Genomic DNA, 15,469 nt, shown 5'->3' with positions numbered 1-15,469 from the left:
ACATCATAACATCAAAAGACATCAGAAGATTATCCAGGTTGGGATTTTTAAAAGAGCTCAGTGTTTGTCTAACTGAAAATCCCACAGCCAGAGTACCAAAAAAAAGGGGCATAAGCCACAGAGAAACACTGAGAGGTATTTAACAGACACTGGGTAGCATATTCACCTACCCTACAATAGCAGTAGAGTCAGGGGACCTGGTTACAACACAGTTCATAGATCTACAGGTCTTAAGGCCAGAAGGAACCATTATGATCATGTAGTCTGACCTTTCGCATAATACAGGTCATAGAAATTCAGCAAGTGGATCCTCCATCAAGCCCTTAACTACTGATTGAGCTACAGCATATATTTTAGAAAGATACAGTCTTAATTTAAAGACTTCAGATGATGCAATCTGCACTGTTCCTAGGTATATTATTACAATGGTTAATACCCTCACTGTAAAAAAGGTGCACTAGTTGTCCCCAGACAGTTACATTTTATAGGGTCATGGAAATAAAATGAGAGATCATGTCAGTGTTAATGCTGGAAGAGAAAACTGAATTTTAAGGTGAAAATTGTGTTCCTGCTTAAAAGACTGTAACTATATGGTTTATCCTATCAAGGGGAGGATTCTATAGTCCTAGACTAGATAAAGAGTATTCTGTATAACTTTGATTTTTCTGAAATTTATCTCCATTTTCTGAATTCATAAATTCATATATTAGAAGGCCAGAAGAGACTATTGTGATCATATAGGCTGACCTCCTGTATATCACAGACCATAGAACTTCCCTGAATTAATTTCTGTTTGAACTAGAGCAGATCATTTAGAAAAGCATCACAATTTGATTTAAAAATTTCCAGTGATGGAGAATCCACCACAACCCTTGGTAAGTAGCTCTAATGGTTAATTACCCTCATTGTTAGAATATGTGCCCTTTTATAGTCTGAATTTGTCTAGTTTCAACTTCCAGCCATTGGATCTTGTTATATCTTTTTCTGCTAGGCTGAAAATCCCTCTGTTATCAAATTTCTGTTCCCCATGTAGTAGGCACTTATAGACCAAAATATTCTTTACTTAAGATAATTTGGAAGTACTGGATGCTTGGGGTAGCTTTGCTGGTGATTCCCAAAAGAAGAAAAATGAATCGCAAGATTCAGAGTAACCTATATGGGTACAGAAGTACCTGCCTGGAGCCCTTAGTCAAAAGCATGGAACCAAAAGCCCTTTCCTGGAAGATACTGGCAGAATGCTACCAGCAGTCAGTGAGCACGCAGGGAGCAGGAAGGCTGGCAGGCACAAACAGGTTACAAAAGCACACTGCACAGTTTCCTAGGGAAGCAGATTGTTCAGTTCATTTCATTCATAATTGCATTGACTTCTGGATTGCAAAATGTTACTTAACTCAGCCAGGTCAAATTGCTTCCAACAGAAAGATCAGTATTTCATGTGTTTTGCCAGTTTAGCCAAGGCATATACATTCTAGCTTTTTCAGATGAATTTTTCAGATTGTTTCAAGAGAAAATACCTGAGACTCAGGCCTGTCTCAGTTAAACAGACTCAAGTGGGCATGGAAACAAAACTATATACCCTGAGGGCTCTGAGTGGAACTATATAAATTTCTGCTAAGCAAACTAAGCAGCCAAAGCAGGGGCTGCTGCATTGAGGGGAGAGGAGAAAATGGGGCCCAGCTGGGCCAGCTCAGCCTCCTTTGAACTTCTAAAACCAACCAGGGCAGGGCCCCACTACTCTGAGGGCACTAGAGCCCAGGTGGTTCCACCTGTCTCTTCCCCTCACCATGTGACCTTGGAGAAAAACTACGAAGCAGAACAACCTCTAGAAGCAGCCAAAGTAGGGATGTGTGGATATTTTGAGAACTTTGTATAGTTTTGACTGGACTTTCTCTGGCCTGTGCCAATTGGCAGTTTGCTCCAATCCTGTCCCTCCCTCACAGTCATTTCACCTGCTCCTTTACCACCTTCTTCTCTATCCTGTCTACTTTCACCCCCTTCCCTTCAATGTCCCATCTCCACTTTTCTTTCCATTTAGCTGATCCCCTTCTAACTAACTACCCCTCCCCCATAGCCAAAAAAAAATAGTGGAACTAACGTGACATTTGCTGCCATCACATTGTTCACTCTGCTTGTGTGTTACATCCCTTCCCCCACCCTGTGTCTGTCTCATCTGTTTTGATTGTGAGCATTTGTTTCCACTGGAGACTTATTTGCGAGTAAAAACAACCTTTTTGCTTTAGTGAAAATGGAAGTGTGACATTCACTAAGGCCAAAGGCAGTTTGTGCCTACAGCGTACAAGAAAATGCATAAAATGTTCCCAATGTTTTCTTTTTCCCAAATTCAATTAAATTTTCATTCATTTCCCTTGCAATTTAAGAGACAGAGAATTTTCCATGAATCTTGAAATATATGATAAAATTACAGCACCCAAGTCATCAGATGGCATTCAAGACAGCTCCAAACTGATGGGAAACTATCATGATCAGGTATCAGAGGGCAGCCGTGTTAGTCTGGATCTGTAAAAGCAGCAAAGAATCCTGTGGCACCTTATAGACTAACAGACGTTTTGGAGCATGAGCTTTCGTGGGTGAATACCCACTTCCTCAGATGCAACTGAGGAAGTGGGTATTCACCCACGAAAGCTCATGCTCCAAAACGTCTGTTAGTCTATAAGGTGCCACAGGATTCTTTGCTGCTTTTATCATGATCAGAAAGGTCTGATGACGGTGGGTAATGGAATCCTACAAAACAGATCTGACGCCTTCATATTTTCACCCCTGATCTAAGGAGGTATACATTACATTACTTAAGTCCCAAGGACGTGCTTTCAGAGAAAAAAAGAGCCCGATCTCTGGGGCTCCTTGAAGTTCAACAGATATAGAAATAAAGTTAAAATTGAGAATAACAAGGAGAGTATACAGTACAAACACCACAGTGACAGGGTTATTCATTATGAATCAGATCATACTTCAGGACGTCTAGTTTCTTTTTCATCTGCCATGGTTTGTTTCGTAACGTGGCAATTAATTTCTTTTTCTCTTCTACCTCTTCCTTCAGCTTGGCCAATTCCTCCTCCGTAATTGGCTCCTCTTCAGAGTCGGAGTCAGAGCTTCAAACAAAAATGGAGGGATAAATACAGTAATTTTAAAACGTGAGAGTAATAGAAGGTTTCACTGAGGCAGATGTTCGGTGCTAACTCCTTAACTTGATCCTCTAGGTCTGTGTCTTGCTGCTATAACTCTGAAATTGAATTTCCATAACCCTGAACCCAAAATGAAGTACTGAAACTGAGCTGGACTATGACAGAGACAGAGATGTAGGACCTGATCCAAAGTCCACTGAAGTCAGTGGGAATTTTTCCATTGGCTTCAATGGGCTGTGGATCAGGCCTTGAGAGAGCAAGAAATCTGCTCCTCAAGGGTAATCCAATCTGTTAGACGCAAAGGTTCATGTAAGGAAAACCAACTCGGAACATTGTATACTTCTTTTTAAAAGACTGTTTAAAGCAAGAGGAGGGAGTTGTTTTTTCAAACCGCAGTTTTGAGAGAGCCATTTCCCCCCCTGTGAAGGCTCATCTCTATTAGCTAGTTTGGAGTAGGAAGAGCCATACCTTCACTCAATCTTCCCTGACACCTGAACAGGGCTAGTCATACTCTGATCTTTAAATTGCAATAATGACCACCATCCATCTTCTTATTAATACAAAAAGGCAGAGCCTATGGAGTTTTAAATTATGCGTGCTTTATACAGAGAGGGGCGAAAACCGGAATCTCGGATCTGAACCACTTTACATTTTGAGGGAGGGAGTGTTGTGTTCTAATCTCTGGATTTCAGCCCCACTCTATGGCTTTGGTTCCAAAGGGGCTTAATTTCTGGGTCCAGTTTATACACGGATAAAATATTGTGACACCACTAGTTCACATAAGAGTATGGAAATTTTTCATGAGAAATTGTTTTTGCAAATTTACGTATCTCAGAACTCTCACAAGATTGGCTAATTTCACGTGACTTCTGCTATTTAGGGGCAAAATGTCATGAGATTGCAGCACTGTCAAACCCCTAACCTAGCCCTGAATCAAACTTAAATTTAAACCCTAACCTAAACCCAATGAAGATGCAAACATCATTGCAGTGGGCCATCTCCAATTATATAGAAATTCAGATACACTATCACAGTCAAGCTAGGCTGATACCATGCTGTTAGTGAGTAGCTCAGAATGTTCTGGATATGGGACTGGGTTGAGTAACATTCTCTCCACTACATGACTGGCTAAAGATAGTTGTGACAGATATGGCAATTTCCTGAAATATCATTGAAATACCTTTTAGTATTAAGCTTATGTATTATTATGGGCCAGGATTGTATGTATCTTTCCTGTGGGGGATATGTGACAAATATTGCACCCATCTTTGGGGTCCATTGCTTTAACTGCATGGTTCATAGTATGATTATGCTCTACTCCAAAAGGAAGGGCTGCCACAACTCTGCCAGGAACAAAAAACAGTGGGTGGTGATTAAGGCAAAGCAATTAGGTAACTCAGTAACTCCCCAACCCGGCAGAGAGATACCACCTCCTGGGATAGCTCGCATATACTAGTTCATACTAGATTCTCTGGAGATCAACAGACAAAGAATGGACTTTTGGAAAGATAGCCTGAGTTTAAACATACTCTTTCTGATCCTGCAAATAGACAGAACCTTCTGTCCAATGGTGGCCCCAGACAGTTGGAAGGGGTGACTCCTATCAGAGTTCTTATTGGACTGGGGTGGGGGGATGATCTCGGAGATAAGCTATTGGCATATGTGTAATTTTTTAATTGTTTTTAATATTTTTTCTCTATAATGCTTTCACCTTAAGAATAAATGTGTGTGCTTGTAAAAACCTGTGTGTTAACATATAACTGCAGGCAGTTACAAGTGTCCATAGCCTTTGAAGAGAAAGTAAAGTGCAGGTGCTGGCCTGTTTAGGTAGTCTGGCTTGCTGTGGATATCACAATGAAGGCAGGAAACTGTGCAGCCTGGAAAAATCCTGGAAGAGAGACATTTGTCTCTGCCTCAGAGAGGTGACTGCTAAGGAGCTGGGAGCCTAGAGTGGTTCCCTTGAAGAATCATGAGAGAGAAATAAAGGTGCAATTGCCCTGAACTGTGACAATAACTACCTACTGCTCTTCCTTATATGACTACAAACAGATAACCATCAGTATGACAGAAACCATTTTTTGCAGCAGCGGCATTGGGGAAAATGCTTAAAAATCATTGAACTCAGCGAACAAATCAGTGCTGAGGATAAAAACTAAAGGAATTTACAAAAAATGTATCCAACGAATTTAGCTTTTTCCTGTTCTGAATGTTCTGTGAATGGACTGAAGCCTTTAGGAAATTGTTTGCTATTTGAATTAGATTTGGAAATAATTTGTTCATGCAAAGTTTAGCCTATGGACTGTTTGCAAATTGCTTCCTGCCATTACATCTTTGAATGCTTGATATGTATGATCTAATATTTGAGCTGTGTGATTAAGTCACATAATGTAGTTTCTGTTCCCTGACTGGATAACCAAGGATTTAAAAACTTCTTCGATTTACCTTCAAAACAAATTCCATTTGCTAATGCAATGATTTGTGTGAATAACCAGACCTCAGTTATTGACCTAAAATGTGCTTTCTATTAATACTTGTACCAAAACATTAGCCAACATGAATGATCATGAAAAGCTAATAAAAAGTTACACCAGCACAGTCAAAGTGAAATTCTTTTTAGAAAACATCAAAACATATATTTTTTTCACTCTTCACCCAGCTCTAGCTTTGGTAACAAATGCTATGTGGGAAGAATATAAACACAGCATTTGAGATGACTGTAAGAGACGCATTAGACTGAGTCGGAAAAAAAGAAAAACAGGATCCTATAGTTACTAAAGAATCAAATGCTACATACTAAAGAAAGCTGAATGTTAAAGAACTTGAATTCATCATCCATAACATTTCAGCAGGAATGTGTTACAAAAAAACCCCCACAGCTGAAAACAAACCTCTGCAGAAAGAAAGAGTCTTCCTGAAAGCCAGTCGGACACATTTATTATTTGGTGTTGAGATGAGCAAGTGGAAGACCTAGGCCAATGTACTGAAAATCAAAAGTAAGATGTCTCATGGATATCATCATGAGGCGCTTGAATCCTAATGCAAGGGAATACTCTTTAAAAAACAAAGAACAACAGAAGGACTGACTAGGAATTGAATATTATACTATTTATGATAAAGGGGCTAAATCCTTTGCCCCTGTTCCAGCCGAGGCAGCACAAGGCAGCCAGAAACCTTTCTTACCAAGGCAGCTGAGGAAGGTTCCCTTTGACACAGGGGAATCTATGTGTTGTGTTGTAGCTAGTTCTGAGAGGAATGTGTGTGGGAGTATGAGAAATAAATCGTGATACTGTGGAGCCAGTGAGGAAAGGATGCCGTACAAAATGAAAGAGACACTGCAAACAAGGCAGAATAAAATATATATTAAAGTTTTATTTGTCCTGCTGCTCTTTATATGATGTAATGTCAGACCTAGCACTAGTTAAAAAAAAAATTTCCTCAAAAACAAAAAAAGATTTTTTTAAACAAAATTCAATATAAAGCCAACCAATTGTTTTTCATCTCTTCCATTTGGAATTTTGTCATTAAAAAAATCAAAAATTTAATTGAAATCAAACTGTTTTGTGAAACAGTTTGATTTCAATTAAATTGCATTTTAAAAAATATAATTTGGGTCCAAAACTGTCAGAATTTTCCGTTAGCTCAAGTATAAGGTCTCTGCTTTTGGAATCAAGAGAGTTGAATTCTATTTTTATTTACAACCAGTTTAAATGCTGCTTTTGTGAAATCAGTGGGACTACTCATAAAGTGTTATTCTGTATAAGAGTATCACAATCTGGCCCTATAATAATGAACGAGCTCAGATGAAAGGCTTTCAGAGCTTTCAAAAAGACCTTGACAAGGTCCTTCACAGGAGGTTGCTAAGGAATCTAAGTAATCTTGAGGTGAAAGGTCTCTATCGTGAACAAAATATGGACAGGGAAAACAAATAATTCCACAACATGGCAAAAAATTAGCAGTGGATGCTCCAAGGTTCCTCATTATGCTTTTCTTTTCATTGTTTATTTTTTCATTCCTAACAACTTATTTTCTTTCAGCATGCTTATCCACTCTGCCTGAAAAGCCAGAAGCAGTGCATCACTTTTAAATCAGTAGGCCAGTGGTCCTCACATTTTTTTGATCACTCCTCCCTTCCCTGATCCGTGACTCCCTGGGAGCCGTGATCTGGAAGCAAGGCCAGGAGCAGGGCTGCAGTTGGGGCCAGGGGTTGTGTCCAGGAGCAGGGCTGCAACTGGGGCTGCAGCAAGGAGCAGAGCCATGGCTAGGAGCAGGGTCACGAGCTGGTGGCCGAGGCTGGGGCCAGAGCTGCGAGTAGGGGCAGGGCTGGAGTAGAGCTGGGGGGCAGAGCAGAACTGGGTGATGTTCCCTCTCCGCCACCATGGGGACTGGCCCAAGTCCCACCGCCCCCACCAGTGTTCCTCCACATGCTTAGCAGGGGCGTGCCCCATAGTTTGGGGACCATTGCAGTAGATAGCCTTTGTTGTGATGACCCACATGAACATACTAAAGAGCTCACACCTTCCGGCCTCTCCTCCTCCCACAAGGTTTGCAAATACTCCATCTGAATTAAATCAGCCAGACTGATCATCAGCACATCCTTCTTTGTACATTATTTGTGCTCACCTATCAAAATAAACACCCTTTGTTGTTGTTGTAGGAAATTGTCTAAACAATAAGCGATTTAAAAAACTTCCCTTAACTCATTTCAACTTTCTTACAATTACTTTTTTAAAATCTTTAAGATCTCATTTTGTGACATACCTCATAAGTTTCTTCTGTCAGAGGAAAGGACAGCCCCTCTACTCTTGGTGTCCCAGAGCTCATACCTTATTTACAATAGCTTGTTGGAAAAGTGATCTTGTTAGTTGTCCCACTTACTGTCTAAGGAGAAAATGTTCTTGATGTACCTCCAGGAATAGAAAACTATCTTTAGTTATTCCTCAAATGTTATCCTTGCTATCCCCATGAGCAATGTCCTATCCTGTATAATGTTTCTAATTAATTAGCCTAAATGAATATACTCTCCTTTAATTTATCATCCAGTCCAAAAAGTTCTGTTTTCATTCAATTTTACATTTTTCCATGGGCCTTTTTTTATTAACATAACTATTTAATGTTCACAATAGAAGACAAGAATAGTACTCGGAAGAATATAAATTGGCACAGTCAGGAATATGATTTTAGTAAAATATACTTGAGTGCAGGAAACCACATAAAGGAAGGATAATGCTATAATGGATTTCATAGTGAAGAGCTGGAACAAAGACAAATTCTAGGAATGCTAAAAAGTGGGGGAAATGGAGTAGCAGCGTATTGAAATACATTCGGGGACAAATTAATATGAGAGTCAGGATAACATGCCTCACATTATGGGTTCTTTTCCTTTGATGATTCCTGCTGTGTTCCTCTGGGGTGTCTCTGGGGGTACCGACACCTCTAGTGAATGTAAAAATGAGGGAAGTGGAATATTTCTCCCAGCTATGTAAATGTATCAATCTCCATCTGCTCCATGATGCACTCTTCCCAGGGGGTAGTTCCTTTCAAAGAATGTGATTCAAAAACACAAAGCATGAGGTGGTAGAGAGAGAATGTGGAAGAATGAGAGCATCAAGGCTGCTAGCAGAACAACACAAAGGTTGAAATTTTCAGAAGGCCTCAGCACCCATACTGGGTGCTCAATTTTCAAAAGAGTTCAGATTCCATTTAAGCACCTAAATAAGTAGACTGGTTTGCAAAATAACTCAGCATCCCTTGCGATGGGCTCTTGGAAATCTGGCCAAAAGTGTCACAATGGGAGCTGTGGGAACTGAGCTCTTTTGAAAATCTGTTCTCAGTTGTGCGTTCTGAGTCTCTGAAACTCTGACCTTGATCTTTTCTGAAAAACTGGCTCTTATAGCTAAGGGAGTTGTGCTAGCTGTGGGTACTTCATAACTATAGCCATAACTTCAGTAGGTTTCAGATTACATAAATAATTACCTTGAGGAACCTTTCTTCTTTTTATCCTTCTTTGTCTTGTTGTCCTTCTCCTTTTTCTCTTTCTCGTCAGGTTTTTTTTCCTGTTTGGTCTCATTTTTGCCTCTTCCTTTTCTGCCCCCTTTATTATCATCTTCTCCATCCTCATTGGGCTCCTGCTGCTTGGATATCTGATTTGCCCTGTTCTTCTTGTTTTTGTAGGATTCGCCGTCAGAATCACTGTCCTCATTCCCAACCTGTTTCCTCTGTGCTCTCCTGTTTCTCTGTCTGCGTTGCCCAGCTGTCCTCGTCTCCTCTTCCTCCTCCGAATCCTTTTTGGCTCTCCTTCTGGCATTTCCTCTTCTGGTTTTGGCAGTTACTTTCTTCTCTTTTTCCGATTCTTCTTCTTCACAATCATGATGGGGGGTGGGAGGGACAGACAAAAACAAAAAGTTAATATCGTGTATCAGTACCAGCAATTCTCTCACACACACATGTACAGAATTTATGTTATCTGTATGATATACTGTAGCTGCACATGACATAACCAAATGATAAAAAGTTTAGAAACCTGACCTGTGATGAAATATTAAAAAAACTGGGCATGTTTATTCTTGAGAAAAGAAAACTTTTGAGTGGGGAATGAGAGGTGGTGTATGAACCTACACTGGGGAAGTAAGGATTAAGGAGCAGCTCTGGGCCCAGAAAGCCCCGCTCAGCTGCCCCTGTTGCTGTGCTTATAGCGGAGGCTAAGCTCAAAAGGGAACAGTTTAGCTCAGCCAGGATGGACAATTGCAGGCTCCTGCCAAGAAGCCACTGAGGCTTCAGGTAGCCGGGCCCAGTCCTCAATGCCAAGGCACCACAAGCCTATCAATTGCGGAGATTGGCAACGATGAGTCATGGCTGCGAGAGGAAGACCCTTTGGAGCATGGACAGAGAGAGCTTCAGAAGGGACCCACAAGCAAACCAGTGGCACCAATAGAGGAACAGAAGCTGGGGTAGGAAGTGGCCCAGGGAGCAGATGTAAGGGTGCTTGCCCCTTAGGTCGCACATTTTTTGATTACTGCTTCATTGGGCCCTGGGTTGGAATCCGGTGGAGCAGGGAGGTCCCAGGTTTCCTTAATCCCAGCCATTGACTCTTGCCAACGGGCAACGTGGCCAAGACTCTCACTATAGGGCAAAGTGGCCACTGACTCTCACTGCTGGGAGACATATCCCAGAGTATTACCAGCAGGTGGTGCTCCTGGGAGCAGATCTGAACCCCCTGTTCCCCAGCACAGGATCTGATAAATCTTCAGATATGTTAAATGCTGTTTTAAAGAGGACATTGATCAATTTTCTCCATGTCCTCTGAAGAAGTAATCTGCTTAATCTGCAACAAGGAAGATTTAGGTTAGATATTACGAAACACTTTCTAACTATAAGGATAGTTAAGCTATGACATTGATTCCAAAATTTCGCTGGAAGGCTATTCCAGAATAGCCTTCCAGGGAAATTCTGGAATCACTGTCATTGAGATTTTTAAGAACAGATTTGACAAACACTTGTCAAGGAAGTTCTAGGTAAACTTGGTACTGTCATGGTGCAGGAGGTGGACTGGATAACCTGTCAAAGTCCTTCTAGCCCTACATTTCTATGATTCTATCATTACAGCTCACCACACTCCTATACCCCTGACAGGTTAAGATACCAAGTTCATTATATTATCACCCTAGCTGATGGACTTCCCTGCTGCCTTTCAACCACTGGAGTTATTTTCCAAATATATTAGTTTAAACATGAAATTCAGAGTGTAGTACAGTCAAAACATGATTACAGTAATTCATGAACTATGGGATCAGGATGTCTCAAAAAAATGGTAGTAGGCTATAGAACTCTTCACTTCACATGATTAGTTTAAACCCAGCCTGAGTCTCTTCACTAAAAACAGTCACTTGGTTAAGTGGAGACCTGCCAAACAGGAACTGGATTAAGCCTCCACATCTCGTGTCAGGCACTGCAACAAGAAAATGTCTGAATATAGAAATGAAATTGTCCATCGCTGATTACCTATTTTGCTGTCGTCATCTTCGCTTTCAGCTGCACTGCCTTCTTCATTGTCAACTTCAATGCCCACTATGAAAGAAATCATATTGTGCTGTACATTGAAAGATGAATAGTTATTGAAGACATTTTTAAAATATATGCTTAGAAATTACTTGAATGTGTCATATTTGGGGTCTTAGTTACATAAACCCAACATACCGGAACACTGAAGTTTTAGAATATATATTTTAGTGAGTACAACCAGGGAGGTATGAACAACACAGTGGCATGTGGCACCCCTTGTCCTCCTTTCTTTGGTCAGAGCACTGGAGCTGAGAATGGTGGTAATAAAAAGTGAGGTTTTCTTTTTCAAATAGAAAGAATATGTAGGATGTGAGAGGTAGAAGTTTCATGGAGAGATGAGGTAACCAGCAGCAACCTCCTGACTGGGAGAAAGCAGAAAGAAAATGAAAAAAGTGCTGCCTCCCTGGGCAATTCTCAAACTTCCTTTAAAAATGTGCAAGACTAGCAGTGACTAGCATTCTGGAATCTTCTAAGATCATCTGCAAGCTTTAACAAAGAGCCATTTTTTGGTAAAACTGAGTGGAGGGGGGAATGAAATTTAGGAGTAGCAGCACAGCTGATGGGTAGAGGGTTCCAGAAGAGGATAAAGGAGTTTCTTTTGAAGCTTCAGATTTAGAATTCAAAACTCTAAACAAAGTGGCAAGAAATGATTTTGTTCTTTCTTGGACAGGGAATTGCCCTACCTCATAGCCCCCAAGAGACGAGATAGAGAGTGGAGACTCCAGGGATAGGACCCCATATACTAGCCACCTTCCACTCCCAGGACAACAATACTTAGGTTGGAGTGGGGTCCCTGGTCCTAAGTGGAGGGACATGGCTGCAGTGTTACTGTCTGAGGGAGTCCAGTAATGCAGAGAGGGAGGAAGCTGATGGTTGGCTTAATGAGAGAGGGGCACTTATGGGCACTGGTTATAATGTATAGAGGAGATTGGTTGAGTTTCTCTGTATACTGAGAGGTGATTGGAGGGTGTGGATCTATGGTTCTACAAATGTTATCAAGTCTGTTACCTAAATGTTTACGGAACTGGGTTTATTATTCCTGGAGAGATCTAGAACATTTTTATGGGAGTTGTCATTCTAGTCAAATTATTCACACCACTCTAATACTGATTACTAATTAGTAGAGCAGGAGATATCCTGTACCTGCTAGCCACAAGAAACCAGGAGTATATCCCAAATAATCTGGGGCACTTTGAACCAGTGGTGGTGGTGGTAGAGAACTTTATGTATTTAATTCCAAAGAAGATCAGCTGAAGAAAAGAGCTATTTGGTGATCTGGTGTTGACCTGGTGTTGGCCAACTGGTGTCGGCCAACTGGTGTCAACCAGTGATGTTTCCTCAGAAAGATTTCTACTGGTGTAAGAGAAGAAGATTGCAGCCGGCTCCCTGAAAAGTTCTCAAGGTGTCTCGGTCTGAAGGCCCAGAAGCATGAGGGAGAGGGCTTGAGGTATGCCGATGGAATGTATAAGTTGATATGTGGTGGGAAAGAATTAAGGAGGAAATTAAGAAATACTGTTCATTAATATAACTATGCAGTTGTTATTCAATTTCTTTATATCATATATTTTCAGACATGTGCTACTTAACTTTCTCCCTATAAAGTCAGGACAGTAAGCCTACAGTAAGTTGTACAACTCATTTTTTCTAAAACAACCTTTCAGTCAAGAGGAAATTAAAATTATCATAATTATTCACTTCCCTGTGTGCCTTTTCACTTTTCCTCGCTCTTGCAGTGGCTCCCACCCGCCCACCCCCGTTTCTGTCATGGACTCACATTAAGCAGCTTGTGACCTCTTAAATGATGATGTAGAAGTTAATTTATCCAGTGAAAATTGTAATCAAACAATCAGGCATTATTGCTTAGCTTTGCTGAGATAGGAGATTATATATCAAAAAATGGTAAAATATGTAAAGCTGTAAACAAGAAAAAACAAAAAGTCTTGTTTCTGTCCATGTATTAACATGGAAAGGGTTATTGTCCAGTATTTGACAGACATATTAGAACAGGAATGTATGCACAAAATTTAAATTCCCTCCACAAAACATCTTTGTAATTTTCTGTCATTTGCACAACATCTGCATAATAATTTTTTAAGATTATGCAAAAATTTAATCATGCAATATCATCAGTGGGATGTGAAAATAAGTGCTGTTTTGTTCGGCCTGGACACATGCCTTCTGTTGCTGGCAGTAACTGGATCTACATTTGACAACGATCATTACATCGCCATTGAGAGTTTCAATGACGAAGACAGACATCTCTAAAAAGATATATTGCATGCAACGGTAGCTCATGGTCTTTTATTTGGAACTAATTCCTTTACTGAGCTCCTCCAGCCAAAGAGAAATTCCCAAGGAAGCATTATAATGATATAGGCTTGGCCTTACTGCAGATTCTGATGAGTGCAGACAATAAGCAAATAGCTGAGGGGTTAGAATATATTCTGAATCATGGGCTAGTGCTAATAGTATATCATGCAGAAATTAACATTATATGTGGTACAAATAAAAACAATGCACTATGCAGCGTAGCAGCTTAAATGCAATAGAAAGTAATTTATTGAATTTAATTAAATATAGTGGCATAAGGTAATATATGTGCTAAACCAAATCCAGCATATCAGACAAGACAATATGTTGCACTAAATAATAGGATCACTCATCCTTCTGACTGGGGCGGGGAAGGAGAAGGTAGGCCATTGTCTTCCAAATAATAGAAAGTCAACGTGTTCACATGCTTGATTATCTATGTGACCAGCAGTAAAAGTGCTCAATAACAGAGATTTTAAACAACAAACAGAGAAAAAAACATAAAGACAAATGGAAGTGGATATTACTGTGAAAAGGAGATGAGAAAAAGCATTTTATTAGCCTGGAAGTGCAAAGAGAGGATTAGAAGGGATCACACAACTGCAAGAGTAGTAAGTTCATAGTGCAGACCCTGCGCAATCTTGGGGTTTTTTGCAAAAGCCGACAATTTATAGCATTAGATTGAAAGGTAGTTGCTGCCTCCGTGACCTCATTCTTCTGCAAAAGTAGACCTTGGAAAACCTACTAAATCCATTTATCCTAAAGATACTCTCTAAAAAAGAACAAATTTACTGTGCAACAGAAATCATTGTGGCAACATTTAAGTGACATTATCACAAGTTCCTTTTATATTTTCTGGAATTACACATTATTGTGCTTCATTCCAAACACTCTGGCCTTCTCTGAACTAGATAAGAACATAAGAATGGCCATACTGAGTCAGACAAATGGTCTATCTAACCTAATATCCTATCTTCTGACAGTGGCCAGTGACAGATGCTTCTGAGGGAATGAACAGAACAAGGCAATTATTGAATGATTCATCCTTAGTCATCCAGTCCCAGCTTCTGGCACTCAGAGAATTAGGGACACCCAGAGTATGGGATTGCGTCCCTGACCATCTACCCTTCACAACATTCCCTGGCAACGAGTTCCATAGGTGTACTTGGCCTTTGAGAAAGCCTTTTGACAGGGTCCCTCACCAAAGGCTCTTAAGCAGAATAAGTAGTCTTGGGATAAGAGAGAATTTCCACATAGTGAAACATTCTGGGAGTTAAAGGATATCAGAGTTGTTTATTAATACCTCAGAATTCTCAGGTGCAGTCAGTGTCATCATCAACATGAGCACCAACATAGATCCTACCCTGGAGCAGAAGTGACACTTCTTGACGCTGCTTCCCCTGACTAGTTGCATTGCTGCTGAAGGTTGGAAAGTGTTATAGGCAGAATTCAGGATCAGATAAGAGCTCCTGATATTTCAGTTAATGGGTACAGTGCTTATAACTCCCCTTAGCACAATGTCCCAGGATCAGCTGTAAGATAATCTTCTGGTGCAGCAGGCAGGCAGTGAACACCAACTTTGCCTTCTTTCAGTCCATGAATGTTTCCTGAGTGGGTTCTGGATGAGGCCTCTAATTTATGTTGGGCTGATAGTTGGATGGGGTGATGGTGAGTGGCTCATAAATTTCCAAATGAAGATGGATACCTATTACTAGCTCTTTGAAGAAACATCTCAGTACTACACTGATGGTATTGGTATTGTTAGTTCTGGGATTCTTTTTCCCTCAAGGACAAACAAATAAAAAAGGCAATAAGGCACAATAACATCAAATAGAACACATAGTGTGTCTATTATTATTAATCATAATTATTATAGTAGCACCCAGAGGCCTCAGACAGGCTAGGGACCCATTGTCTCAAGCACTGTATATACATAGAGTGAATGACAGTATCTGGCC

General features: G+C 40.5%; 1 protein-coding gene across 1 annotated transcript in view; it reads right to left on the bottom strand.

The window, feature by feature from the left end:
• The window catches only part of TMC1 (transmembrane channel like 1), an 87,598-nt gene extending 76,375 nt beyond the window's left edge, over positions 1-11,223 (bottom strand). Inside the window, exons 1-3 of the mRNA XM_050945430.1 lie at positions 11,151-11,223; positions 9,117-9,495; positions 2,970-3,110 (exon numbers count right to left, since the gene is read on the bottom strand). Coding sequence (XP_050801387.1) covers positions 2,970-3,110; positions 9,117-9,495; positions 11,151-11,223 — 593 coding nt within the window. The remainder of the gene's footprint in view (positions 1-2,969; positions 3,111-9,116; positions 9,496-11,150) is intronic.
• Positions 11,224-15,469: the final 4,246 nt, after the last annotated feature.

This window comes from Gopherus flavomarginatus, chromosome 3, assembly GCF_025201925.1.
Source record: "Gopherus flavomarginatus isolate rGopFla2 chromosome 3, rGopFla2.mat.asm, whole genome shotgun sequence".
In the NCBI taxonomy this organism is placed as follows: Eukaryota; Metazoa; Chordata; order Testudines; family Testudinidae; genus Gopherus; species Gopherus flavomarginatus.
Note: the sequence above shows the minus strand (reverse complement) of the source record. Positions and strands in the feature narration are given on the sequence as shown.